Genomic DNA, 27885 nt, shown 5'->3' with positions numbered 1-27885 from the left:
CCGCCCCCGCGCCCGGCTCGGAGATGCTGCAGTACAGAAAGTTTACATCGCCCCGAGCCTCGCGGGGACTGCGGGGTCCGGCTGGAGCGCACTAGCGGCTTCCCCACGCTGGTCCGGGGCGGCAGGGGCCCCGGCACCCGGGGAGCTGAGCAGCTCGGCGGGGCTCGGCTGGGCTCGGCGGGAAAGGTACTCACTGTGAAACAGACTGCGTCCATGGATCATGTCTGTGCGTTACACCAGAGGCTCCGAGCTCCACTAATTCCATTTAGAGACGGGAAGACTTCAGTTGTGGGGGAGCGGATGGAGGAGTCCAGAGGTCTCAAATATGCAAACCGAGAACAAAATACGGGGGGGAAAGCGACAGAGAGATAGGAGAGAGAGAGATCCGAGCCCACACCGCAGCCAGATCCGAATCAGTCCGTCCTCCGCCGCCGGCTCGCGCTCGCTCACCGCCGCGAAGCCAGCATCCCCACCGGGACGCTCGCATCACACCCGGGCGCCGAGCGCCGTCGCCACCGCCGCGGGCAGCGGCCTCTTCCTTTGCATCACCGTCGCCGCCGCAGCTGGCAGAGGCACGCGCGGGCAGGCGGCGCGGGGCGAGCCCGGGGCGCCCAGAGCCGGAGCCTGGGCCGGGCCGGACCGGGCCGGGGAGCGGGCGGAGCGGGCGGGGGCCGGTCCCGACCGACGGCAGCGACGGCTGGGCTCGCTCAGTCCCCGGTCTCATACAGCGCGAGCGGCAGGTCGGAGCAGCCTCCCCGGGAGGATGTCCAGCGGCAGCCCTCCTCTCGCCAGCCCTTGGGGTTCTTCCGTTGAGGCATTGAAGACAGGAGGAAGGGGTCCGTCATGGGCTCGCCGGGCTCCGCGCCACCTCTGCGGTCTTGCAGAGAGAGGAGCGGGTGGGTGGGCGTCTGGGAGGAGGCTGGAGGGTGGCGGAGGGGAACGGGGGTGGCTCGAGGGGGCGGGGAGGGGGGAGGGGACAGGAAGATGGCAGAGTTACCAAGTGAGCGCCTTCGTCACAGCCCCGGGCTGCAGGACCCTCCAGGAAGCCCAGCGCCTCGCCAAAGTCGGGCAGCCGCGCGCGGCGGGCACCCCCAGGGCTGGTGCGCTGCAGACTGGGGCGGCGGCGACAGCAAGGACATCACAGCTGCTGGGATCCTGGGGGACGGGAGGGGGAGGGATGAGGACCGGGCTGGGATCAGTCCCTCTGCCGCCCGCCCGCCCGCCGGGGAAGGGGTGAGCCTGGCGCCTGCGAACCCCCAGCGGGACCCGGGCGCTGGGAGAGGCAGAAAGGAGGGGGCACCCCGCGCAAATCCCCTGTGGGCTTTGGGTCTTATACTTTTTAAGGGTTAGAAATTGCGGCAGGTCTGCCTCGCGCCCCTGGTCTTTTTTCCATCTGTCTAAGGGGAGCTGGCGCTGGCCAGCCCGCTGTCCCCTCCGGGGTGGAAGCTTCTCGGCCCGCGTCGCTCAGTCTGGACCCCGGGGCGGCGGTGCCGGAGGAGGGCGCAGGCTGTAAAAGTTTAGCGGCTCATCCCCGGGCCAGAGGCCGAGGCCGCTGCCTCCGATGCACCACCAGGACGCTGGTCCCGGTAATTTACCTTCCCTTCCTTAAAGGATTTAAAGCAGCCCCGAAGGCAAACACATTTTCCCCCCAGCCGGCACACAGGCGCGCGCGCGTCTTCGGCGCCTTAAACTCGGGGAGAAACGGACTTGGTAAAACAGCAGCCCCAGAAGAGCCGAGCTGGTAAAGAGCGAAGATCAGCAAGTCGCGAGAAGCAGCAGCAGCGCGGCGGGGGCCGAGCGCGCGGGAGCGCCAGTCCCTCCCCGGACGCCCCGGCGCACCGCCTCCCCGCCCAGGGCCGGCCCGCCCTCCTCGGCCTCTGCAGACTTCGCCGCGCCGGCCACCCCGGCGCCCGCCCGCCCGCCCGACCTCGCCCGCACACAGGGAGCCCGCGCCCGCCGTGGTCCCCCGGCCGGGACCTCCCCGAGCGCGCCGCTGACTCAGCCTCGGGGGCCCCGGATTGCGCTCCAGGTGGGGATGGAGGCGTTGGGGAGCCGGGGGTGGGGCGAGCTCAGGGGTGCGGGCTGCAGGCGGGGAGCTAAGCTTCGGGGAGTGGGGGGCTCTTGGGTGAGTCAAGGAGAGAAGAAAGGGCCTTGAAAGGAAAAGGAAAGCGCCGGGTATGGTTGCTGCGGCGGAGCTCCGGGCGGTCGCCTGCCCGCACCTGCTGCTGCGGTCCCGGGACGCCCACGTGGATGCGTGGGCGCGCGGAATACAGCAGCTCGCGGCGATCTCGCTCACATTTCCCCCAGCACCACGCCAGGAGAAGCTGTAGACCGGTCAATAAATTGTGACAAGGAATAGAGGGGTGAACCTCCAGGTCAAGAAAGGATTCCCGAGACTCAGACGCAACCTACAAGCCTCTAGTCACCAGCTTTTGGTTCCTGATCTCCGGGCAGGTGGCAGTCCTTGAGGGTGGGGTGTGTCCACGCGTTTAAGGACAGGTGGGCAGTTTCGCAGGGAGGGATCAGAGAGAGCTAGACGGAGCTCTAGAGCAAGAGTGAAGGACGCAAGGAAAATTTCGTGTGTGTGTGTGTGTGTGTGTGTGTGTGTGTGACAGACGGCCGCAGAGCTCCAACTCTACCAGAACCGGAGGCCTGAGCCTGCGCGAGGAGCTAGAGGCTCAAGAAAAGGAAACGGAGAGAGGATGGGTGGAAAGCCGGTGAGTATCTGCCCACCCAGCACTACCAAAAGGTTAACTGTGGGCGGTTACCCGGGGAGGGGTAGGATCTGGAAGCAGCGGAAGCCTGGGCCTGCGGAGGAGTCCCTCTCCTCTCCGGCAGCTTGCAGCTGGGAAAAAAGAATAGCGACCAACTCTGTTAGCAGGCTGCTTAGCCGAGTACCGGATGGATTACGAAGAATGTCTGGGAACCATTAGTTTGGATGCGGGTCACCTATGGAGAAGAGTGGGTGACCAGTGACTCAGTTGATGGTTTCATGCTGGAATCTTTCTTGAGAGTAGATAATCATTTTTTGCAATCAAATGTGCCTTTTATAAGAAAACGGGCGAAATTCGCCAAGTAAACAGTGTAAACACAAAGTTGTTTTTAGAAAATTTACTGCAGTTCTTAAAAGCATTTGAAGATGGAGGAACAAGTGGTTTTTTTTATGTTCACTTCTCATCTGGAGTACCTTTTCCCTTCCTTTCCCCAGATGTGTTTCCCTGGACACAGATTTTGGACTGCTGCTAGGGAAGTGGCCTTCCCAGATTGTGCTACACAGGTAGTGCTTGTCACAGAAGGGAAGATAAAGAAAATTCAAGAAAGAGATCCCTGGAAGGGCAAAAGGAGCCTAACCTTTCGCCACGCCCCTATTTAAAGTCAAATTCTCATTCTGGCCTTGACCTTGAATGTCTGCTGCAGGTCAGAGCAGAACTTGGGGCTGAGGAGTTGCCCATCTGCTCCATGTTCAGCGCCAAGAGTGAGTGGGCCCCTCCTGGATACTTGCAGGACAAGCCCACTGAGGGACCCAGTTACCTGAGCCTGAGCTGAAACAGGTGCCCCGCCTTTTGCTTTCCTCCCCTAATCTCCCCATACTGGAGATGCAACTTTCACTGGAAGACTCTAGCCCTGTTCTTTTGCACATACTCCTGTGCACACATACTTTAGCTCTACCACATCCTGCTTGCTGGTTGAGCTGCTTTAGTTTTGAGTCCCACAGTTATCACTTGCTGAGTGATGTTACTTTCCTTACAGAGGTCCATAGATTTTTTTTTTTTTCCTTTCTGAGAAAAAACGACCTATGAGAAATTTTCAGCTTTTCCGAAAGGAGGTGCATATGGTCAAATTATATGAGGTGGTTAGAAAGCAGCAGTTGATAAACTGATAGCTTGTAGGAGTTAAATATACTGTCCTCCGGAAGAGGATATGCTTATCAGAGTTGTCCAAAGTTAGCATTAAAAGTGACTAAACACAAGAAAATCCAGAATTAAAACTTTTTGAAACCAGTTAAAGGTCAGTGGTTTCTTTTTAGCTTGTCTCTCCATAGCAGATAGATTACAAAAGTTTCCAAAACTCTGAATGAATTGGTGTAGGAAGCTTACCTTTAAAATTCAAATATGCATGGTATTTGTCTGTGCATATAATTCTCTATAGAAAATAACAAACTCAAGGTTCTTTAAGACTACTATATTAATTCTTTCTGGTAGGACTGGCAACATTTTAAATATTTTCTATTGCTGAAGAGAGGATGTTGCAAAATAACTGAAAGAAAATAATGCCTCTTACACAGTACATATTGCAGAGTAGTTTCATTTATAAGTAATATTTTATTTAAATAATTACAACAAATGAAGGTATGTTTTTCCATTTATCAGTATACAAATTACAGTTCATTAATAATTTATTAAATAATTTCCTAGTGCGGTATTCGTGAAAATTACCTGCAATATTCTAAAATCAATCTGGTTTCTGGCAATATTGATGAAGCCATTTCTCTTCTATAATCTGTAGGTGTATCCAAACAAAGTGGAAAGTCAAAGTCTTTGAGTTCTTACATTTAAATCAAACAAAATTATTCTATGATGATGACTAGGGAAGTGTAAAGTATGGTTTCCTTAGAAATATGAGTATATTGAGTTATTAGCACAAGAATATTGGCCTCTTGTAGGCAAGAATTTGTTCGATTAATATTGCACCATTATTTTGTGATATGTAGTTAGTGTCCGATTTCTTTCACATCATGTCACAATTGTGCTCCAAAGAGAAAATGCTGTTTTCTACTTAAAATGTGAGAGTAAAAATAATTTCATGATATAGCAATCCATGGCAAAATTTTAGAAAAAAATATTTTCATTATGAACAGTTATTGACAATGGTTTATAAAAATAACAGAAAGCTTTTTCATCAGCAAAATAATTAGTTCTGTAAATCATCATGGACCAGAAGACAACTTCTGGTGATGTGACTGAAGATGGACGGGAAAGTGTGTGAAGGTCTCGCCTCGTAGCAAATACCTTATTACAACATCTATTTTTTGCTACTTTGGGGGAGAAAAAGACTAATTTTTATCACTTAAAAGGGATTTAACTGTATCTACAAGATACAAAGTAAGCTGAAAATAAATCAACATGTTACGTGTCAAAATATCTATTCTAAATACAAACTAAACATTAAAGTGGTAAGTTAGGTATGTAAATATTAGTTACTATGCAATATTCATTTTTATGCTTCATTATATAAATTAACAAGTCATGTAATTTTATTAACATTGGCTATTTGTAAGGACATAAAATATTATAATTTGTTATTTTGTAGATAAAAAATAATAATAAAAGCTAAAGCTTTGCTTGTTGAAATTAGCCCTGGATATTAAGGTAAAAGAGATTATATATCTAGCTAACAAAAACATTTTGAGGAGAGAAGTATGTTTTGGTACATGAAAGTAAATAATGAAAAAAAACCTTGCTATTTTTAAAAACAAAACAGACAAAAATACCCTTGATAGATAACATTTGCAAGACAAGAAAAGAGACATGAAATAGCTTTCTTCCCAGTTTTAGGGTAGACCAAGTTATAAAATAGTATAATATCAGAGAACAGCAAGACAGCAGTAGCATTTTTGTCAAGTGGCTATGACTATGTTGATTTTCAAAAACGTGGAGAAAATATCATATTGAAGTAAATTATGTAAACTAATCATGCATTTAAATTAGCCTTCAATGTAGTTTTCTAAATAACATACAAAGCTATTTTATTGATGTACTTCTCTATAACATAAAAAGTTTTATTTTAGTTATTACCAGATTACCTATCATTCATGACATTGATCACAATCAATTTTCTTCTGAAGCGCTTTCTAATGCAATGAGAAATAAAAGTGTCTTGTAAATGACAGAAAGCAGTAATATTCCAAGATGAACCCCAAAGTTAGTGAAGACTGAAAGAGAAATTAGGGAAACAAGACTGAAAGAGAAGAAAAGGGGGAGTAATTTCTGTAGATGCACAGGTATCAATTTGGATATTTTACATAAAATAGATTATTTTCTTTTGGAGATTGTAGGATAGAAAAGATCTTTCAAGTTCTTATGTGAAACTTAGTTTTTTCAGCGGCTTATTTTTTTAATTTAAAGAGAAAACATAAAAATGATAGAGCATTTCAAAATGAGATAATGGAAGAATAGCAATGATTAATATAGTGCATATTATCTTTGAAATAGTTGCTCAGATTGCAAGGTATAGGCATAAAAGATCAAACAAACACAAACTTCTTTTCAATTAACTAACAAAAAGTACTATAATTATCTTAGCTAATCTGTACCATTAATCTTCTGGTCTTTTTTTTTTTTTTTTTCCTAGTACCATGCTGATTTTATCACAGTAGCATTGTAACTTAAAATTATAATTTTAAGTCAGGATTTGTGATGCCTCCTACCTTGACTTTGTTGCTCAGGATTGCCTTTGCTATTCTAGGTCTCCTGTGTTTCCAGATAAATTTTAGGAATTTTTCTCTAGATCTGTGAGATATGCTAATTATACTTTGATCAGGATTCCATTGCATCTGTATTACAGTTTTGGGAGCATGGCCATTTTCACTGTGTTGTTTCTTCCTATACATGAGCAAAGTATATCTTTCCAGTCTCGGATATCCTCCTTAACCTCCTTTTTCAGAGTGTTGTAACTTTCAATGTATAGATTTTTTTACTTCCTTTATTCGATTGATACTTAAGTATTTCATCTTTTTGGATGCTGTTATGTGTGATGTTTCTCTGATTTCTCTTTCAGTGAGTTTGTTGTTTGTGTAAGGAATACTATTGATTTTTAACTGTTGATTTTGTATACAGCTCTACCACTGAATTTAGTATTTAAATCTAGAAATCATTTGGTGGAGTTTTGTGATCTTCTTTATAGAGTATCATGTCTCTTTGACTTCCTTTTCTATCCTGATTCCTTTTACTTTTCTCTTGTCTGATTGCTCTGGCTGATGTTTCTAGAACTCTATTGAATAAGAGTGATGATCGTGGATATCCTTGTTTTGTTCCTGATTTTAGAGTAAAAGCTTTGAGTTTTTGTCTGTTTAGTATGTTGTTGGCTGTTGGTTTTTCATAGATGGCTTTTATCAGATTGAGAAAAAGACCGTATTTCCTATTTTATGTAGTTTTTGTCATGAATAAATGTTGGACTTTATCAAAAGCTTTTTCTAGCAGCCTGTGTTCATCCCAATAAGCCAATGGTAATTCCATTCATATTCCTCTGTCCTGAACTTCTGCTTAATTCTGTAATAAAAAATCTTCACCCCTCTTTGCCTTTTCATTTGCACTAACATACAGTTTTGTTCCTATTTCAACGTTTTATAATACTAGTTCTTGCCATTTAGGGGACAGGACACAGCTATCATGTTTTAGGCCTTATTTGACTCATTCCCATATGCATTTCCATTAGTAACATTTCATGTTACTCTGTTACAATTTTAAAAATGAAGAAAATCAGACCAAAAGAAGTGCTGTGATTTCTACATTGTCACTTAATATGTAATATAACCGGTACAATCCCATATCTTCAGATTTATTAGCAAAAAAAGTGCTGGATTGCTTTACATGACTTCAACAAAAGATTGACATTTTCTGTATTTTGACACCTGCATATTGTTAGCCAGAGTACAAATGCTACAGGAGCCAAGCCATTGCCGAAATAATCACTGTGAATGAAGGTTGGAAAAATATATTCCTAAAAGCAACTAATGAAAATAGCAAGTGCATTGTGGAGAGCAGCATACGGATCAGAAATCCCTTGGTATATAGAAAGGAAAAATGGAAGAAATACAGAGATATTGTTATTGCAAAGTACTACTGAAATCACACCAGAAGAATCATAAGGAGAAAGCAAGTGGATAAATATTACATGTTATCTAAGGTAAATAGTAATAACTTGACCTGTTAGAAAAAGTATGACTTTTTTAAATGTTTGAATATGATGTGTAGAGAGTTAAGAAGACTGAAATAAAAACACTTTATTGAATGCCAGGTAGATCAGTTCAGAGATCCGTAATAGTCACTTAAAACTTTTTTAGCCTATATACTGTCCTCTGTAGGCCAGGGATAATAGCACACACAACTATTTAATAATCAAATGAGAAAAGTACAACACTTAGGAATATGACAATTGTCTCTGCTGCTTATTTCAGTGGTTATGTCTGTGTGTTTGTACCTATGTTATCCAGCCATACCTTTTCCTGGTTTAATAGCATGAGAGAAAGAGCAAAGAGCAAAAGAAGATGCGGCTGCCTTCCCATTATCCCCTTTGAAGACATGCCACACCGAATTAATTTCCTTCCACCAGGATTCACGTCTTAAAAATTTTGCCTTTTAATAGTGCTGCAGGCTGGGGATGAGCCCTCGAGACATTGTCTTTGGGGGACAGTTAAGATCAAAGTCATAACGTGCTGACAGCCACCTGAGAAAGCTTAGTATGTACACTAAGAAAATTCAGTATACATCACAGGTTAGCTTAATAGCTAATACAAATGAATGTGAAAAAATCACGTGGAACTAAAATAAAGTGGTGTCCTAGCTTGGGAAAACGAGCGGGTAGACCTATGAGAAGGACATGCTCAGAAGAACATGAAGAGCTCTGGATATAGATTTTTCAGAAGGAGAACTTTATAAAAATGTCACTATCTCTGCTTTGCTTTTAACCAATTTAAAAATTATATGGATTTCCTACAGACATAGCTAGAATACTATCCATCAGGTACAAATCACATTCTCAGATATCTGATCAAGTTGCCTTTTTTCCTTGGGATAAAGCACAAGAATTCGAGGGCAAAAAGCCTTTAAGAATATCAGTGTCATATTTTCTATCTGAGGAATTATAGGGTAGATCTTACAATGTTCTATTGAAATATCTGCTGAATTTTTAATCAGAGCTTATATATGCAACTTTGAACTAAAACTTGAAGTCCTGTTTCATTGGATATCCCCTGAATTTCACACTTTTTAAGTCATTCTTTAATGTTGGAAGCATTTCACCATCTGAACAGGCTACTTTTGAGCTGGAAGCATAAGGACAAGAAGAAAGCTGGGTACGATGTCAAAGGAGGGTAACACAGCCAATTTGCAGAGCCATGGAAATAGTACAGAATAATCATCATCATGTTTGCTCCACGCCTATTCCTCTTGGGCAACTACAAAAGAATTCAGAAGCTTTAGGACAACAGTAGTATCTGGGACAAGGATCTGATGAGATGAGTTACATGGACCATCAAACTACAAACATCTCGTAAGCTCAAGGGGAGAAAAGAAACTGATACTTGGAATTGTTTTCTTATTGATGTTGATGTTTTCTTAACATAAGCATCAAGGTGTGGTAGCCGCTGATCCCAAAGGGATAACAAATTATTTCATATTGCATAGGCACTATGAAAGGAAAACCACATATATCATCTATATAAGCATAAGAAAAATGCTCACCAAAACAAGTTGTTGAAAACTTTAGGAAATTACAAAGATGTAATAGAATATTCTCACCCATGGACACAGTAATTCCTTCCTCCATAGATAATTGTTTCTTTACAACATGACCTTGGTGTTTTGCCTTAAAAACAATCAGCTTGAATTCTACACCAACTAAACCTTGTCTTAGCTATGTGGTTTACTTTGCCAATAACACTGCAAACATGACTCAGCTAGTGACTTGGCAAGTGCTTGCAAATTGAAGCTTTCATTCTTGCTAGAGAGAAGTGTTCTATTATTGTTGGAAAAGTCATGCAGAGTCTTTTGGAAGATGGAAGACAAGAGTGATGCCACTAGAAATCCCTGACACGAAGCCCCAGCCAACCATCCCAATCTGCAAGAAATTTTGGTGAGATAACTTTAGCAAATATAGCACTAAATAAACTACAAAATATTGATCATGTTTCTTTGGAGTTCTAGTGCCTCACTTATCTGTATGTTGAATTCTTTTTCCATTTTTGTAAAATTTTATGCTATTCTGTAAGCAGACTTTTATGCCCTGTGTACTGAACTCACATTTTTCACTAATTAATCTTGGATTAGTCTTTTTTGTATCACCTAGCAACTGTTGGACCCATTTTTTCATATTACCTTTTTATTTTTAAGAAATCTCTCATTAATTGATCCTTGACCATAGCCCTGTCTTCTATGTGTGACATTCTGTCCTCACATTGGTCCCTTCAAAGAATTTTTAATTTCTTGCATTCATGCTAGAACTTTTTATGGACTCCAATTATTTTCAGATAAGAATTTAGATTTTGCATATCTTCCTTTAGCTCTCATAGTTTACTTTATTGGTGTTCTCTCTAAACTTTCTGTGTAATTATGTGTTTGGTTAATCTTCTTTGAATTCACCAAACACCTGTTGATCTGTTTTGTTATGGCCACCGTTATCCTTTCAGTTATTTCAACTCTGTGGCTTTTGATTTCCTCTCTTTCAATGACCCCTGGTGTTTATATACAGTGGAGTATTAGAGGAGAAACTTGAGTCATTCATAGGTAAATGGATGCGCCTTGATACCATAATATTAAGAGAAATGAATTGGACACTGAATTTTAAATATTGAATGATTTATCTTGTGTGAGAAACTCAAAATATAAATACAGAATAGAACAAAAGCCATGTTAGAAAGTAAGAGGCTCTTCATCAAAGGGGAAAGGAACAGAGGAGTAAAGAAGGGGAGGAAAGGGAAAGGGGGTTAAAAAAGAATTAAGGAGAAAGAAGACATAAAGCTTTTGTAAATGAGAAAAGCACTAACAGAAGAAACAGGGAGGAATGTGAGGGGAAAGGGTGAAAAAAGAAAAAAAGATTTTTTTTTTGTCTTTTTTCTTTTTATTGGTACCAGGGATCGAACTCACGACTGCCTGCTTGCAAGGCAGGCGCTTATGACGCTGAGCTAAATCCCCAGCCCTGAAAAAGACATTTACATTGAGTTATGTCCATGTACCAGCTCCCACAATAAATGTAATCCTTATTAGCAAACACGTACTAATCAAAAATGATGACTGTTGGCAGGTGCATGCTTGTAATTACTTGGAGGCAGAGACAGAAAGATTACTATGAGTTTGAGGCCACCTTGTTCTACACAGTTAATCTAAGGTCAGTATGAACTACATCATGAGACTCCCTCAAAAAAAATGACTTTTGAAAGGTACTTTAAAAATCAATAAGTGGATTGAAATGGGCAAATTTCTAATACCTTCCTAGAAAACAGGAAAATATATGTAGAGAATAAATATAGAAAGTTATTCATACATACATCCCACAATGCAACAAAGGTAAAGTTGTATTTCAAGTTAATAATAATATAAAAAGTCATAAGAAGTTAGACAAAAATACATAGTTTACTAATATATTTGAGAGAAAAATCCAAAACTAGAATCAAATTTAAGAAATCAAAAACAAAATTCTAAAAGATTATGCCTAGAAAAATAGGAAACAACAATATTGGAAACAAACATAGATGACCTCCATCCAGTAAAGGACAAGAAATAGATGGATAACAATCTCTTGAAAAGAAACACCTTGCACAAAAATGTCAGTAGAGATATATCATTAAGATGTGAGAGAGAAAAACATTCTTGAACTTAAATTTATGTTTGAAAAGTATTACTAAATTCATGAGTGGAAAAGATCTTCACTGTGCTTAATTTAACAAAGCATGAGGCAGCCTGAACAGACACACAATCCCAGTACTCTGGGCGGTGAGAGGGGATTGTTCATTTTAGGTCCAGCCTGAGCAATTTAGCAACTAACTTAGAGTCTGTTTCAAAATTACAGAAAGAAAAAATACAAAAAGAGCTGGTATTATAGCACAACGTGAAGTTCCCAAATCAATACCCAGTGCTATCCCTCCAGGAATGTCTTTAGGTGACACATTATGGTAAGAAAAAATGACTTAAACATTGCAATGTGGAAGGAAAGGTCTAATGAAAATTCATTTTTTGTCTAGATAAACAGTAGAAATCCATGTGTGTTATGGTTAAGATGGAGAGGACATAGAGAGGAATGTTCTAAGTTTCTTATCCTGTTTGGATTAAAGAAATATAAACACTGAATATCACTTCTAGGGAATCCTAGTTACATTTAAAGAAGTTTGGTAATCACAATAAGCATTAAAGTGTAAAATGTTCATGCCAGGGAAAATTCAGCACACCCAATGGAAGATACTAGTAAAAAAATAAAAATAAAAATAACTAAAGCAAAAGAAACACAAAAGAAAGAAAGAAGCAACAATTTTGAGGTTTGTATGGTTGCAAACATTGAAGAATGACAAATAAACATGGGAATACATCCATAACATAGAGAAGTTAAATTACTGACATTGCTTACTAACTCTTAACAATATAAAATACGTAAAATATATAGATGAACAAATGCAGGATGATATGAAATATATCAAGTATGCAGGAATATGTGAAATAATTAGAGTCATTAGATGAGAAGATAATCCATGTAAAATTTACTATATGATAAATTTTAGCTCAAAGGGCTTAAAATTTACTTTTTCACACGGTTCTCCAGAATCCCGATATTTAAAAGAGGAAAAACTATAAAATTGATTTCCTGAGATTAGTATAACCTTAGAATCAAATCTGTCCATGTATAGTGCACTCTGGTGCCAAATTTCCTACCATTTTTCCCGTTGGCCCTCATGACGCAGTGCATAACATAGTTGGGTAATCTCCAGCTACGGGTAATGACAGACATTGCTCCCAGGCTATTGTCTGGCTGTTGGACCCCTCTTTAACTAGGAGTATGATAGCGAGAGAAGCCAGCATCATTACATCAATGACTGTCAAGATCTCATCTCTCTCACATTTCACAAAGTACAATTAGTGAGTCTCAGCCTTAACCTGGCTTCCAGCCCCCCACCAGGATTAAGGACTAATTTCACAGGGTAGTGATGTGCTTCTAATGAACACAGCACATCTTCCTTTTCTGGTCTCAGTTTATAATATCTTACTGGTATTTTCTGGAAGAACTTCCAGAAGAATTTCTTATACTGATACATTTATTCTGAGTGTTTTTGTAGTAACAGATGCTCATTTTGCTAAAAAAGATAAAACCACTGGTATACCAAATATACTCAGAATGCAGAGCTTTAAATTAACATGTGTGCCCTCACTGACCATCCATAACAACATACTTGTTTGTGGGGCTAATCGTTTTTGTTTATTTGTTTGTCCATTTGTTTATTTTGTTTGTTTGTTTGTTGTTTTGTACCAGGGATCAAACTCACAACTTTACACTTGGCCAAAACCCAGCCCGGGTGGGGCTGATTGAAACTGAGTCCTCCAGCAGGATACTGTAACACTATTCCTAGGAAATTTGCCTCTGGAAACTGGGGATAAAAAATAGAACCAGTTGCCCTGGTTTATGTCATATTTTTTTCTGTCTCTGTATTTAAGTCAGTCTCAGGGAAAAAATAGTATGCCAAGATCTGTGAGGCCTGTGATTGAGAATGTTGGACCCTTGCTTGTTCCAAAAATTTTGGAACAGCACCAGAGTTTCACTAGGAATAGAAGCCTCCTCTGGCCTCAGAGCTATGTCATTTCCTTTAAGGCAAGCTCTACAGAGGATGAAGTGTTCTTGCACTCCTCAACATCAGGGCTCACCTTTTTCATTGCTTTTAAACCAATAACAAGGTTTAAATTGCAGAATATCTTAACTGGGGAAGTCCTCTGTCCTTTGGGAAATCAGATTATTAGCATAACCTGAGGTTATGAAAACACTGCACACCTTCAAAATTAGGATTTCCTGCTGATTTATTGTTAAACATTATTTCCTTGAAACTTCGTAGCTTATTATTTTATTGTTAGTATTTACTTTGGGTGTTCTGCCAAATCATTAATTTCTTATTCATACTCCTTCATATGAAATATATCTCACTGATATTTATATTTTGCTCTATTATCTTAGTGTCTCAGTCCAGCACCTACTAATTGAGCCCCACATCCTCTTAATAATTAGGCTGGCCTCTGAGCAGAATCTAGACTTCCTCAGTTCAGATGTGCTGACCTTGAACTTATTCAGTGGTCTAGAATTAAAGAAAGGAAATAATGTAAAATTTCAATCATGAGATAATGAGTGATTTGCCTTTTTCTCTTTCATAAAATTAATATTTCTCTGAGCAATTATTTGGGCCAAATAATTAAGAACAAGTCATAGCACTGATCATTATCTTAGTTACTTCCTTTTTGCTGGAACAATATACCCACCACCCATAACCTAAGGAGAAAGGATTTATTTTGACTCACATTTCGTAGAGATGTCAGTCTACCACCACTTGGTTTTAAGGCAGAGTAACACGGCTGGAGAAAAACAGTTTGTGGCATGGCAAATAGCAGAGAAGCAGAGAGCTGTTGAGGGAGGGAGAGGTATATACATCCTTCTAGGCAACACTTACACTGACCAACCTCTTCTCTAGTGGCTTCATCTCCCAACATCACAATCAGCTACGAAGCCATCAGTAGACTAAATCCAAAGCCACATACCCGTGATCCAGTGTTGCACACTCTGCCCAATCACCTTCCCAAATCCCCATCTTTGAGGCTTTGCGGAACATTTTTTATATAAACCAAGACAGATACTGAGTAAATAAAACACTTTCATTTACAAATTTTTATGCGACATTACTTGATGAATTTGAGGTAACTACCATGGTGGTGCAACCAGAAGCCTTACATTTAACCTGAAATTTTATCTCAACTGTTAAAATCGGGAAAATATTCATAATTGTTATAACTTTTAAAGGCTTCAGCCCATAAGGACAATTTCCAGCAATTTCAGGAGATATTATTTTCAATAAAACTTTGGTCATGAGTGTTGCTTTAGAGGGTAGACAACAGTTTTATCTACTTAGTATTTTTAGTTTTTTAAAATCAGTTTATTCAAATGACACAGTCTTTCAGGGTACAATAAAGCCCTTACATAACATCTATTTTTGGGGTTTTTTTTTTTTTTTTTTCTTCTCGAAACGATTGTTGAGTAAATAGAGAGCAGACTTGCAAGGGAAAAAATAAGGTCATATTCATTCTCGAAGATGCTGTACTGCAATGACAATTTGTTACACAGCCACAGAATGTTTTGTACAACCAAGGCCAGTTTGCCCTGGCAATAATACCAAGTTACTTTTGAAAAGAATGAAAGTATTATTTCCTAATAATTTGATCTATGAAAAGTAGGGGAAAGGGTTGATTAAATGAAAAACCAGATATATAACCGATGGATTTATAGGTGGATTGACAATAGACGATACATAGATAGATAAACAGATGCGTGATATATAGATAGAGAGAGAGAGAGAGAGAGAGAGAGAGAGAGAGAGAGAGAGAGATGAGGGAGCTGGGGAATACTAGTATTTAAAATCCAATAATTTATTGTTATTGAGAATTTACTTTTAAGCACTCTCTTATACATCTTTTCTAATTAAGGATTTTTTTGAAAATATATGTAGTTTAATGGTAGAACACATTTTTGTTGTTACTACTAGCAATAAGGATATTTTAATAACGTATTCTTAACATATATAGGTTTGATTCACAAGTTTTTATTTTAGGCACACTATGAGAACTCATAGTGACACACATAGGAATCGAGGTGTTTAGATAGAAAAGCTTGTTCTGGAATACTAAGTATAAAATTAAAGTCTGTCACTACAAGCAGCACTTGGAAAAAATGGAAAATGAAATATAGCTTTTAAAAGAATTATTGCTATATAATGTGTCCATTTTGATTAAATAATAAAAATGTATGACATAATCATACGTTAATGTCTGATTTATTTTGTAAGCTACTCTGAGACATGTTGAAAATGGAATTTACTTTAATAGAGCTACTGAAACTTAGCTCTTATCCCTTATTACAGTTATTTAACAATAGCTATGTTGTACATTGTAGAACTATTTGAAATCAAAAAATGTATTGATTCCTCCTAAAATTATAAACCTTAAATATAACTCAGCACAAGTTTGGGTTTGTGTGGAGGTCAGTTAAATTATCTGTTGACACATATTTAACTGGAGAAAAAACTTCGAGTTGTGAAATTACTTTCTGGAATACAATTTGTCAGAAACTCACATAGTCTTTTTTCAAGGACACTTAAGATGTAAGAGGAAAAATATATATCAAGAAATCATGTTTCTTTGTTATAGAAAACGTTATTTGATAAGGAAGTGAAGGACACAGTCATGCATACACAAACAATCTTGCAAATTATCAACACAATGAAACAGAAGTTGAACACGGATTAACTTATTTCTTCTATGGGCTCACATTGAAATTGAGGACAAGATTTCTGCTTTGAAGAGAGTTTGTCAGAGAACCAATTCTCAGGGTGTATGATACCTGTTTTGATTACAAACTTCTATAACCCTCAAAATGTTTCAAATTTCCCAATTGATATGTCTCCCCTTTTAAACATGTATGGCAAGTTGCTTAGGGACAATAAAATAAAACAGAAATGCATGTTTTGATAATTCATAGTACATGATAGGGTGTAATTTGTGGTAAATTATTTATCATAAAAGGTACTGGTTTATTCTTTTTAAAGAAAACCTTTGCTTTCTATCAAATTGTAGAAAAATAAAATGTGTTTTATGTTGCAGAATTAGGTATGTAAAAAAATTCCCTGAAAAAATATGCAAGAGACAAATATATTTTATTATTTTAATTTTGAAAATTACTGCATCTTTGCACTGAAAATTTTGCTAAGTATATAATTGTAACTCATAAGAAAATTGATTTTATGCCTTGTAGTCCTGGTGCTAGTTGTTACTGGTAATTTTGATACTATACTCATTCTTAAAGCTTGTGTACTTTTTCATCACTGGTGAATTTCAGCACTTCCTCTGTTACATTCATAAGGCACACAGTAAACATACATTTTAATCATAAAATTTGATTTTTAGCTCTAGAGACAAGAAAGAAAAACAGAGGCAGAAAAATGCATACCAAAATGATGCTATGAATCTTGCTTTTGCTTGAGTGTGTTCCTATTCTGAATTTTTTCACAATTAACTCATTTAGTGAGATGATGAAAACATTGAACTTAATAATAAAAAGAAATCCACTTATTAAAATATGTATATGCTGCATTACCAGGCAACATACTTAACTCAAATTCCTGTTTATTTCCCATACTTCTGTTTTTATCAATTAAGTAAACTGATGCATAAACTCCATAGTTTGGAAGTGAGCACTGCATCCTGTCTCTTTGACAATGATTAAATTACCAGTTCTTTTCTAAGTCAGTCTTGGTCAGGAATCAAAATGTCTAATTAAATAATTCGGTTCCTTCCCTTTCAGGGCAAGGTTTTCCTTTACAACATGACCTGATGAAATTATGTTACTCTGATAAGGTTTCTGTCTTGATGCAGAAAACCTGAAGGGAATTAATCCAAAGAAGAAAAGGTTCATCTTGGTGTGGTTTCACTTGGCTACATTGCTTCTGGTGCCATGGTAAGGCAAAAATAATCATGGTGGAGTCTGCATAGAGAACCAAGCATTTCACTTGGGGGTGAGGGGCGTGGAGAACTAGTGAACATGTCAGGAACAAAATGTACCCTTAGAAGCATGCCCTCAGTAACCTACACCCTTCAAATAGGCCCCACTTCCTAAAGTTTCTGCCATCTCCAAGTGATGCTATCAGATATGAAGCTATCATATCTGGTTTAATCTATTGAGAGCTCTCATGATTTACCCACTTCCCCAAAACTCTATCCCTGAACGTGGTTGTACTAGGGGGCTGTCTTAGTCACTTTTCTTATTGCTGAGACCCAACACCCAGAGTTCAATGAGGAAAGATTTATTTTGACTCACAATAGAGGTTTCAGTCCATAGCTGGTTGGCTCCAAGTAAGGGTGACATGGCAGAGGGGTGTCATAGAGGTGAAAGAGTTCTTGGTAAGCAGAAGACAGGAAAGCAGCAGTCTGTCCCTTCGTTGCATCCTGGCCTTCAGAAGATGCCACCCGCACCTAGAGTGGAGCACCATTAATCCCAGCACCACACACTCTATGTCCAGCCTCTCCAAATAAATCCCACCTATGGTGGCATGAGGCTTTGGGGGGACATCTAGACACAAGCCATAAAAGGGACCAAGTCTTAAACACGTGAACCTATGGAGAATATTTCATATCCAAATTATTACTATCATGTGCTGTCTCTCATTCTCTGTTTAATTAATGCAATTTATATTTACTGACCCTACTATACCTTTGCATATTAGCTATATTGAGCATAGATAATTTTCCTTGTTTCCCTCATAATACCCCTCTCAAAAGAATAATTCTGGATTTGATAGAGTAATAAATACATAAGACACTGGACTTCAGGTGAGAACAATAAAAGGGTGAGCATGTGGGAGGTATGAAAGATGAGATCAATTATTGATACATGTGTTTCACTGTCTGTATAAGATAAGCACAGAAATGGATCTAGAGGACATCTAGAGAGAGGTCCTTATAGTGTTTGTGTCCCCATTAACTGTTCACTGCATTTCTAATAATTCTACTCTGATTTTAAGATGGTATTCATTTCTTTTCTCAGATTTTAAACAATCTAAACAATTTAAATGGTACCTTTTTTTTTTTTTTTTTTTTTGTGGTACCAGGGATTGAACTCATGACCTCACATTTGTCAGGCAGGCCCTTATGCCACTGAGCTAAATCCCTGGTCCTGGAGCATGCTACCTTAACCATTCCCAATTATCAGTTTGGATTAGAGTGGTAGTTACAGAGACTGAGGAGAGAAATGTGTAAGTGAAGAGGAGAGGTTAGTCAGTGGTTACTAAGTTATAGTAAGACAAAAGTAAGAAGTCCTACTGTATTATATTGCACACTGCTGTGGATAATGATAATATATTGTACATTTCCAAATGATATATGACAGATTTCAAAGTTTTTATTACAGGTAAAATATAAATGAATAAAAGAATAAGGGATAAAGCTTTTACTATGAATAAAAGATGAATGCTTGAAATGATGTAACTGATGTAAACATTGTACAATGAGCCAAATCAGGTAGAACGTGCCTGCACACTCTGGGCTGCTGAGACAGGAGGATCACACGTTCCAGCCAACCCAATGAACCTGCTAACTTACTGAGACAGCATCTCAAAGGTATAAATAAATAAATAAATAAATAAATAAATAAATAAGACTGAAGATGTAGCTCAGTGCAAACACCCTGATCTCAATTCCCAATGCCACAATAAATAAAGCTACAAACACGGAATACATGTATCAAAACATTATGTTACTTTTATATTTTTTCATGGATTCAAAAATATTTAATTTCTAAAATTTTTAAGCACCTCAGATCAAAATTATTTCTATTAGCTCTGCTTTTTGGCTTGTACCTTGATTCTCAGCAAGATCGTAAATCTGCCCCTTTGCTTCAATGTTCATTTTGTCATTGTACAAATGCATGAGCCAGTATGAAGCTGTAATAAATCAACATGAAATAGATTGTTTAAAATATGAAAGCATTATTTTTAACGGACAGGACAAAACTTGTATTTTTATTGACCTCAAATCCATATACAAATAGTTCTAAAGTAATTGTGGATATAAAAATAGCAGCATGGAACTGCCATTTTATTTATTTTTTCTTCTAGACAGAAGTGAAATCAGGAGAGGAACAGGATATAGGTGATCCATAGTCCTTACTTCATTGGGCTAGGAATATACTAGTCAGATAGAGCAGAGAGTCCAGACATACACAGTGGGGCGAGGATAATGTCAGATGGTTCTGGAGGCCCATATACAGAAGAATGAAACTGAATGTTTATAGCATAAAGAAACAACTCAAAATAGCTTAATATTTAAACAAAATACCTAAAAGTCTAGAACAGAACATTAGGTAAGGTCTTCATAATGTTGGTCTTCACAATAATTTTTTAACATGACAATAAAAGCACATTCAACAAAACCAAAAACAGACAAGTGGTTCAACTGCACACTAAACCAAAAATCAAAACAAAAATTAAAATAGCAACAGAAATTTTCTTCTGCATAGCAAAGGAAAAACAGAGTGAAGAGACAAACCATACATGCAATGAGGTGAATATATCTAATATGTATGTAAGAAACGTTTACAATAAAATAGGTAAATTATAACAACATAAAATGAGCAAAGGAAGAGACATTCCTCTGAAGAAAAGATACACATTCCCAATAGGTCTATGAAATGACGCTCAAGGATGCCAATTATTGGGAAAATGAAAATCAAACAGCAATGAGATACAGTGTCACAACTTCTCCTATAGCTGTTATACAAAACCAAAAGAGATGTTTTAGGAAGCAATTTTTACCTGTCTTGAACCATTGATAGATCAAGGATCCATTATGGAAGACAGTATAGCATTTGCTCAAAAATTAAAAATAAAACTATCACAGGACCTAGTGATGCCCTTGCAAGGATTCATTCAAAATAAATGAAAGCAGAGTGTTGAGGAGATGCTGGAGAAAATTATTTTAGTTAGCATATTATATTGTGGCTAAAGCACTAGCCTTGGACTTTCTGTTTTATGATCATATAGGTCCAATTTTGCAAAAGTTTATTTGCAATGATTTATTCTCTTTTGCATAGATAGCAACTTGTAATTGATGTAACACTGTTTAAAGTCATTTTTCTGATGGAATCTCATTCAGTCAGGTTGTGCAGCAGTGGCCTAGCATGCAACCCAAACTCTAGGTTTCATCCTAATCAGACAAGATCTTGAACATGAAGAGCACAGATCGTCAGTTGATAATTAGGTTGTTAGGTTATGCGGTGTTTCCCCCTAAAAGAGTTTTTTTTTTCTTTCTTTCCAGAAAGAAATCATTGGAAGGAACACATAATATGAAATGAATATTCTCCACACATTTCAAATGTATGCTGCAGAATTTTCAGTAATAATTGAGATCTATCTGCTGTCATGTAGATCGCAACAATTTATACATTTTAAAGATTAGCTGAAATGTTATATGCACTGAAGAAGAACTCCACATTTCTCTTCTTAGATACTTCATATAAATGGAACCATGGAGCATTTTTCCTTCTGTAACTGACTTTGTTCATTTAGCATAATGTTCTCACGATGCATTCATTTAGCATATAACAGAATTCTTTCCTATTTAAGATTGAATAATATTCCATTGTATGCATAAATCAAATACATCTTTAGTCTTTCATCTGTCCATGGACATTTATCCTGTTTCTAACTCTTTCCTAGTTTAAATAATGCTGTCATGAACATGGGAGTGCAAATGTCTTTTTGAGTGCAATTATTTTGCACTGTTTGCAATTGTTTTGGATAAAAATCCAGCAATGAGTTGTCAAATCCTATGACAGTTCTATTTTTAGTATTTTGCATAACTTCATACTATTTTCCACAGTGGTCATATCATTTTACCTCTCCACCAACATTATAAAAAGATTCTGTATTCTCTCATACTTATACTTGCTATTTTGTTATAATAACAGGTAAAAGGTGTTATTACTTTGTAGTTTTGATTTACACTTCTCTGATAATCAGTGACATTGAAAATCTGTCCATACACTCACCTGCTGGTTATTTGAGTATCCTGTTCTGAGAAATATTGAGTTCTTTGTTTACTTTTTAATCTCTGTCTGTGTGGTATTTACTATACATTTGTAGAATTTTCTCACATATTTTGAATGTTTATCCTTTATAAAATAAATCGTAGGTAATTTTCCCCATTTTCTAGGATGCCTCCTCACTCCGTTTCCTTTGCTATGCCAAAGACTTTTAGTTTGATGTAGCCCCAGATATCTATTTTTGTTTTTATTGCTTCTCTTTTTATTGTATGTATTTAGTTAAATGTGTGATTTATCAAAGTCATATAACGTTATTGAACCATATACTTATTTATATAAAAATTTAGTAATTAAGTCATGCACTCTTTTAAGTAATTTACATATGCTTATGTATAAAAAATAATGAGCTATGTGTATTTTATCCGTTTTCCAGATGAAAATCCTGGAGACAGTGAATTGGTTGATATAACAAGGAGGCTGTTTTGCTGCAAAATCTGTATATTTAAGTATTAAGTCATGCTGTGTCTCTGCTTCTTGATGAGTTGCTTAATTGAATAAATGACTGAATGATGTGTACATGGGTTAACGACTAATGAAATGGAAAGAGTACTGATACAGTAATCAAATAAAAATGTTAGAGGTGATGTTCATCTTTTAAAATAATTGGTAGAATTGTCACATAAATATGTTGGGAATAAAGTCTGCTTGGAAAGCTGAGTTAACAAAAATACCCTCTGAAATTCTATTACTTGCTTATTTTAAAGGACACATTCATTGCCTGTGTTCTTGGTAAATAATTTTTTTTTCTAAAGTAAGAAAACCAAGCATTGAGCAATAAGATATTACAACACACCTTTCATCAAACTATAACCTCACAGATAAAACCACCCCAATTACATGTAAGCAGTTGCTCTTCTGGGGATGTGTAAGCAGGTGGTCCTTTGATTACTTTGTGAATGGACCAGCTTAAGGCTAAGGTCAGTGTTTGATGGCAATGTGGAAAGTTTTGAATCTTGTTATTGATAAGTTCATTGCATTCTTCTTATTCTTAGAAATTTCAGTAATAATAAATGCAATTATTGTTTGAATAATTTGATTTTGCCATATAGCATTCAGCAATTTTTTCCAGTACCAACTAGAATTTAGAATCGGATTATATAGCTTTAAAAATCATGCTAAATTTATGTAAAGAGAGATATTTAACCATCAGCAATAAAAAACTAGGAGCATTGATACCTTGAGAAGATAATCTCCGACATCCACAATAAAGTGTGTTAATGTATTTTTAAAAATACAACATAAAATGCTTTCATTGCCACTTGTAATCCCAAAAGTCACACCATACTGCAACCTTTCTCTTTAAAATAAATGCTTCAAGAATTATCAAATAGCAAAAAATATCCGTTGGGAGAGTAGTGCTTCTGCAGGTGGTGTGCTAAAGACCGGCTGGGAGAGAGGCCAGGTGCCTGGAGAGATGCAGCATGTGGAGGAGAAGGAGCTGGAGCCACCAGTCAGGACTAAAGCAGGCGGGAGGTCCTCATGGACATGTGCTTGTGAGAAACAGGGGAGCTGTGGGAGCAGGGTGCAAGGCACCCCCTTACCTCTCCTTTCTTTTATACCCACTCTCAAGTTGCATACTCATTTCTGTGACATTCTGCCTTTGAATGTAAAAATAGTTCTATGTTCAAAGTTGCTAGTTTTGTTCATCTAAGACAAAATAAACGGGCAAAAAATGGGAAGAAGCAGATCTAATGATTACTTTGATCTTTTTTCCCCCTGTTGCTATTGCCTAAGGCCAATTTGTAATGTTTGGTGAGAAGAGGTACAATGAGCCAGAAGGCTTGTCTCACTTCCCAGTTTATGGCAGTCCTGGCCGGACTGCCCGAACTAGGTGGTTTGCAATTCCATTTGTCCCTTCTGTTTCTGTGTTTAATTATTGATCCATGACATCAAAACTTGTACTGTACGAGCTGCACCAGTGCCTAGCAAAGACTGTTGTGGGGACTTGGCATGAGGGGAATCCAAAGAGCACAATGGCTATTTTGTATTCTAATTGTTTGTGTTCCTATTTTGTTAGAGAGAGAGAGAGAGAGAGAGAGAGAGAGAGAGAGAGAGCGCAAAGACTGAACTCTACTCCAGATACTGAAAGCTTCATACAGCATTGAACACTTCTTAATTGGGAAGACCCTGTAATACTAGGGCTGATCTGGAAATAATGGAGAAAGAAACATTGAGATTATTTTTTTAAATGCATTTACATGTACCTCCCCCCAATTTACATGAACATGGATAAAAAAAAATAATCTCGAAGCACTTTGGTGGAAAATGTTTATGTTTCTACTTAGCTCTTTTGTCTTTTTCTCAAAATTACTATAATTTTTGCCCCTTTTTTTTTTTTTTTTTTTTTTGGCTTTCATACCTTTGCAATTACATAGACTGCTGGTAGCAGTGATTTCTCAGAGCCGAACTTTACTTGTTTACTGTTTTCTTTTGGCATAAGAATTTAGGTTTCTGCACACCTTCCCTCCTTGCTTCTTGTTCACAAGTAAACAAGATAGGACTGGCCAGTGGTACCTCATGACTGCTTTTCTTTCCCTTGTAGTTTTTGCTTTCTTGCTGGAGAATCTGATTTTTTTATTGTAAGGTCCTGATAAAACATACTTGCTTTTGAAAACATTTGGGGCTGGGGATTTAGCTCAGTGGCTTAAGTGCCTGCCTGGCAAATGCAAGGTCATGAGTTCAATCCCCAGTACCAAAAAAAAAAAAAAAAAAAAAAAAAAGAAAACATTTGAAGTAGCAAGATGCTGAAGGAGCTGCATTTTTCTTAATGATCTGTGCGTGTTTTGTCCTCTAGATCCAAAGTGACCCAGCTTCTCTCTAGCCACATAGCTTCACATTTTCACTCTCCCATTTGGTTTCAAAGGGATCCTGCCTGCTCTATTTCTTAAGCATAGTGGATATTTGGCCTTTGTTACCCTCATAGTATCTCTTCTCCCCTTGACTGTATTCATAACTTGTTTTTTCATGGAATCATTTTATACCACTCACAAATCATGAGTTTTCAGTAGGATTAGCCCAAACTTCATTTTTAAAAAGGGGGTGGGCTCAGGACATTTTAAACTATTTATTTTACCTAATTTTTCTTGCTCCAGTTTTTCTAGAGTAACCAGTTTTGTTGAGGTAAATTTAGATGAAGCTGTTGTTTGTTTTGGAGGGAGTGGGGAGGGTGGAAGGTTATTTCCTGTGAACATGAGGCTAAGCCGGAATTGATTGTCTGTCTCGCCATATCTGTTTCATTCATCTGAGGTCAAAAGAAGACAGAGAGTCAATCAACAAATGGATTGGAGGAGAGAATCCAGTCAACAAGTGGAGAAAGAAAGATATAATGGAAACTAAAAGTGGGAAGGAATGTATTTAGCATGAAATTGTGAAGAAAACCACACTTGCCCCTAAACTTTAATATTTGCACAAATGAATGAGACTCATCTTGCTTTGATGATGGTGATTTGCATGTTATTTTGTATTTGAATTAAAGCTGATCTATGTTTTTAATATATCAGATTTAGCACGCTTGGTTTAATGCTGTTTGACTGGAATATATTTTCATGTAATTCTTTAAGAACAGTATGTAAGAGGGGAATTTTCTGAGTTTTTTATGTACATAAAATCCTTTTCTGAATCTTAATTTAATTTATAGTTTGGAAAGTTACCAATTCTAGATTGGAAATACTATTCCTCCATGTTTTGGGTGCAGTTACAGTTTGATACTGAAAAGAAATAAAAAATGAACTGTGAGACTCTTTCTTTTAGCTGCATTTTTATTTCTGGAATCATTAAATGGAAAAACTATTTCCAAATATCTGAAATTTGATAAGAGGGCATTATAATGGCATAGGTTTTAAAGATCATTTCGGGCACCTCAGCACGGACTCCTAGTTGGATGTTCTGTGTGATCTGTCAATGACAGGCTTTACATTTTGAAGAATAAGTTGAGTATAGTGAGAGACCTGGTATAATCTCAAGGCTTGCCAATTGCCGTATTTGCTTTAGAATGATTTAAAGCAGGCTAGAGAAGTAAGTATTTGAAGTAACAGAAAAACTCTAGACTCTGAGTAGGTCTTCCATAGGACAATTTTGTTTTCCTAGATATGACACCTACAGTTGTGTGCCCAGGAAAGGGTAGAGAGGACAGATCCATGGCACACAAGAATCTGTGCATGAAAATGGGGTATAACACTGCACAGTTGTTAATGTTTAAGCAATGATCATTTCAGCCCTGATAAATCTCCGTACTTCTGTCCATATTGAATCTCAGCATTAAGTGAATTTGAAAGAGAAGAAATGGATATCAGATATTGGAAGAAGACATTGAAAGGCTCGGAGGCTGGGTCATAAAGTGCGGGGTGTGGCTGGGATTGCAGCAGATGGCTCTGATCCCTAAGCAGACTATTCACTCTCATTGAAATGAAACAACTGATTGCAGCAACTGGTATCCCGAAGTGTTTAGTGCGGCTGTTTCAAGCCAAGGTTAATGATAAGAGAAATCATTACAGAATTAGGCAAAAAAAAAAAAAAAAAAAAAAAAAAAAATTGAAAAATAACAATGAAAACTCCCTGCAAAAGAGACATCATGTGTAAGGAATGTTGCAACCTCAAATGCGCTGGAGTGGCAGCAGCCTAGGAGTTTGATTCACTGTGTGTCACGGAGATGATAGAACATGCCCGTGCTGAGGACAGCACAGATGGAGCCCATTACAGTACCACCGAGCTCGCCCTATCGTAATAAATCAAGGTATGACCAGAAGGTTGAAACAGTTACCAGGTAATCTCAAACTGCCTTCCTCAACTTTAAGAGCTGATCTAGCTTTCTGAACTGGAATCCAAGGACCACAGAGGAAACCCTGTCCCCAGAAAGAAGGGTTCCACGATAACTTAGCTAATTCACTTAGTAGTCATTTCCTAGTTCTTTTCCGAAGGTTTCTACAGAAAGTTCCTTGGGTGAATGTGTACTAGCTGTGTGAATTTGCTGGGACTGACATGACAGCAAAACGCCAAAATGAATGACTTAGAAGAAAATGTATTGATTTGTATTTCTGGATTCTAGACATCAAACGCCACAGGTATTTGGGGGTTTGTGCGGGAGAATCTGCTCCAAGTCCCTCTCCTAGCTTCTAGGGTTTGCTAACAATCTTTCTTTGGTTTGTGGAAACACAACTCAATTCCTTCCCTTTCTGATGGGGTTCTATTTGTGTACCTCTGTGCCCAAATTTCCACCTTGTATCGGGGAACAATCATGTGTATTATGCCCCACTCTACTGCAATAAAACCGTATTTTGACTCTTTACACTGCAAGTAATTAATCTCTAAACACTAGAATCAACATATTAGTTTCTGATGGGCACAATTTACCCCTTAACTCTGGAGAAAGTGTGACTACACATATTTAAAGGACTGCTAGACACAGAGTGCTTATAATTTAAATATGAAGATCCTAGAGGTAACCAAAGACCTCCTATACTAGAGACACATAGGAGCAAAGTGACAAATGACCCTCACTGGACAGGCCTGAGCAGAAGTTTACGAAATTGCTCCCTGCTTTCAGCTAAGACAACAGATCAAAATAATACTACACTGCGGTGGGAAGAGTGACAGAGGGCAGAACCCATTTTAAGGGTCTGAACGAGGAGTAAGCAAATCAAAACTATGAGACCATCTACCATTAGGTCAGAAAACTAAAAATGTTTTCACATTAAAAAGTTAATGACTTTAAAAATTTTTTTTTTCAATTTAGAGAAAAAAGCAAAACAAAAAAGGGTAGAAATAATACAGAATTTCAGAAAAACCAGTAAGAAATCACTAGTTGATAAATTATATATTGTTATCTTAGAAATAGTTCAAGTCACAAAACCAAAGCATAAAAAGTAGACAACACAATTATTTCTAAGATAACAATGTGCAATTGCGCTAATTTTTTCTTATTTTAAAAATCAAAACAAAAAAGACATCATTCAGAATTTCAAAAAATAGTAGGAAATTAACACTAGTTAATATATTGCATATTGTTATTTTAGAAGTAGTTGTTCAGGTTACAAGATTTAGGCATGAAAAAAATGATCAAACAAAAACAAAGCACAAACTGTTCTTTTTGATGAACTAAGAGATTATTAGCATATTATATCTATGTATCTATCTATCTATCTATCTATCTATCTATCTATCTATCTATCTACATACACATAATCTTTCCCTTCTTCCTTGTTTCATTTTCCTTGCCCCAGTTGATTTTTCCTTTTGAGCACTTTCTTTTCCTTTCATTACCACAATATCTATGATTAAGTC

At 38.1% G+C, this 27885-nt stretch overlaps 2 protein-coding genes across 17 annotated transcripts in view; one reads left to right on the top strand and one right to left on the bottom strand.

Annotated features, from left to right (window-relative positions):
- Window positions 1-350, bottom strand: part of Neto1 (neuropilin and tolloid like 1) — a 119424-nt gene extending 119074 nt beyond the window's left edge. For 3 of the 4 annotated variants that reach the window (XM_063231446.1, XM_063231447.1, XM_063231450.1), the window contains exon 1: window positions 195-350. In XM_063231446.1, the coding sequence (XP_063087516.1) occupies window positions 195-222 (28 nt within the window). In that variant the 5' untranslated portion in view covers window positions 223-350. The remainder of the gene's footprint in view (window positions 1-194) is intronic. The other variant, XM_063231448.1, reaches the window with a different exon arrangement.
- On the top strand, window positions 326-25341 carry LOC101788686 (collagen alpha-1(I) chain-like). Of its 13 annotated transcripts, none has more exons than XM_063231463.1 (6): window positions 326-2029; window positions 2616-2717; window positions 17314-17466; window positions 19017-19124; window positions 20820-20878; window positions 21980-25341. In XM_063231463.1, the coding sequence occupies exon 1, from the start codon at window positions 326-328 to the stop codon at window positions 1235-1237; it is 912 nt and encodes a 303-aa protein (XP_063087533.1). In that variant the 3' UTR covers window positions 1238-2029; window positions 2616-2717; window positions 17314-17466; window positions 19017-19124; window positions 20820-20878; window positions 21980-25341. The 13 variants fall into 13 exon arrangements, with proteins under 13 accessions (XP_063087533.1, XP_063087524.1, XP_063087526.1 ...); XM_063231454.1 differs by lacking the exon at window positions 19017-19124 and adding exons at window positions 11020-11103; window positions 11785-11887 and having other exon boundaries at window positions 20820-25341; XM_063231456.1 differs by lacking the exons at window positions 2616-2717; window positions 19017-19124 and adding exons at window positions 11020-11103; window positions 11785-11887 and having other exon boundaries at window positions 20820-25341.
- The last annotated feature ends 2544 nt before the right edge of the window (window positions 25342-27885 follow it).

This window comes from Cavia porcellus, unplaced genomic scaffold, assembly GCF_034190915.1.
Source record: "Cavia porcellus strain 051 isolate PalLab524CR breed Dunkin Hartley unplaced genomic scaffold, mCavPor4.1 scaffold_20, whole genome shotgun sequence".
NCBI classification, from domain to species: domain Eukaryota; kingdom Metazoa; phylum Chordata; class Mammalia; order Rodentia; family Caviidae; genus Cavia; species Cavia porcellus.
The sequence above is the reverse complement of the archived record's forward strand: the minus strand, read 5'-3'. Positions and strand labels throughout refer to the sequence as shown.

Excerpts from the sequence above, each read along its gene's own strand:
- LOC101788686 (XM_063231461.1), top strand. The coding sequence starts at position 326 with ATGCAAACCGAGAACAAAATACGGGGGGGAAAGCGACAGAGAGATAGG.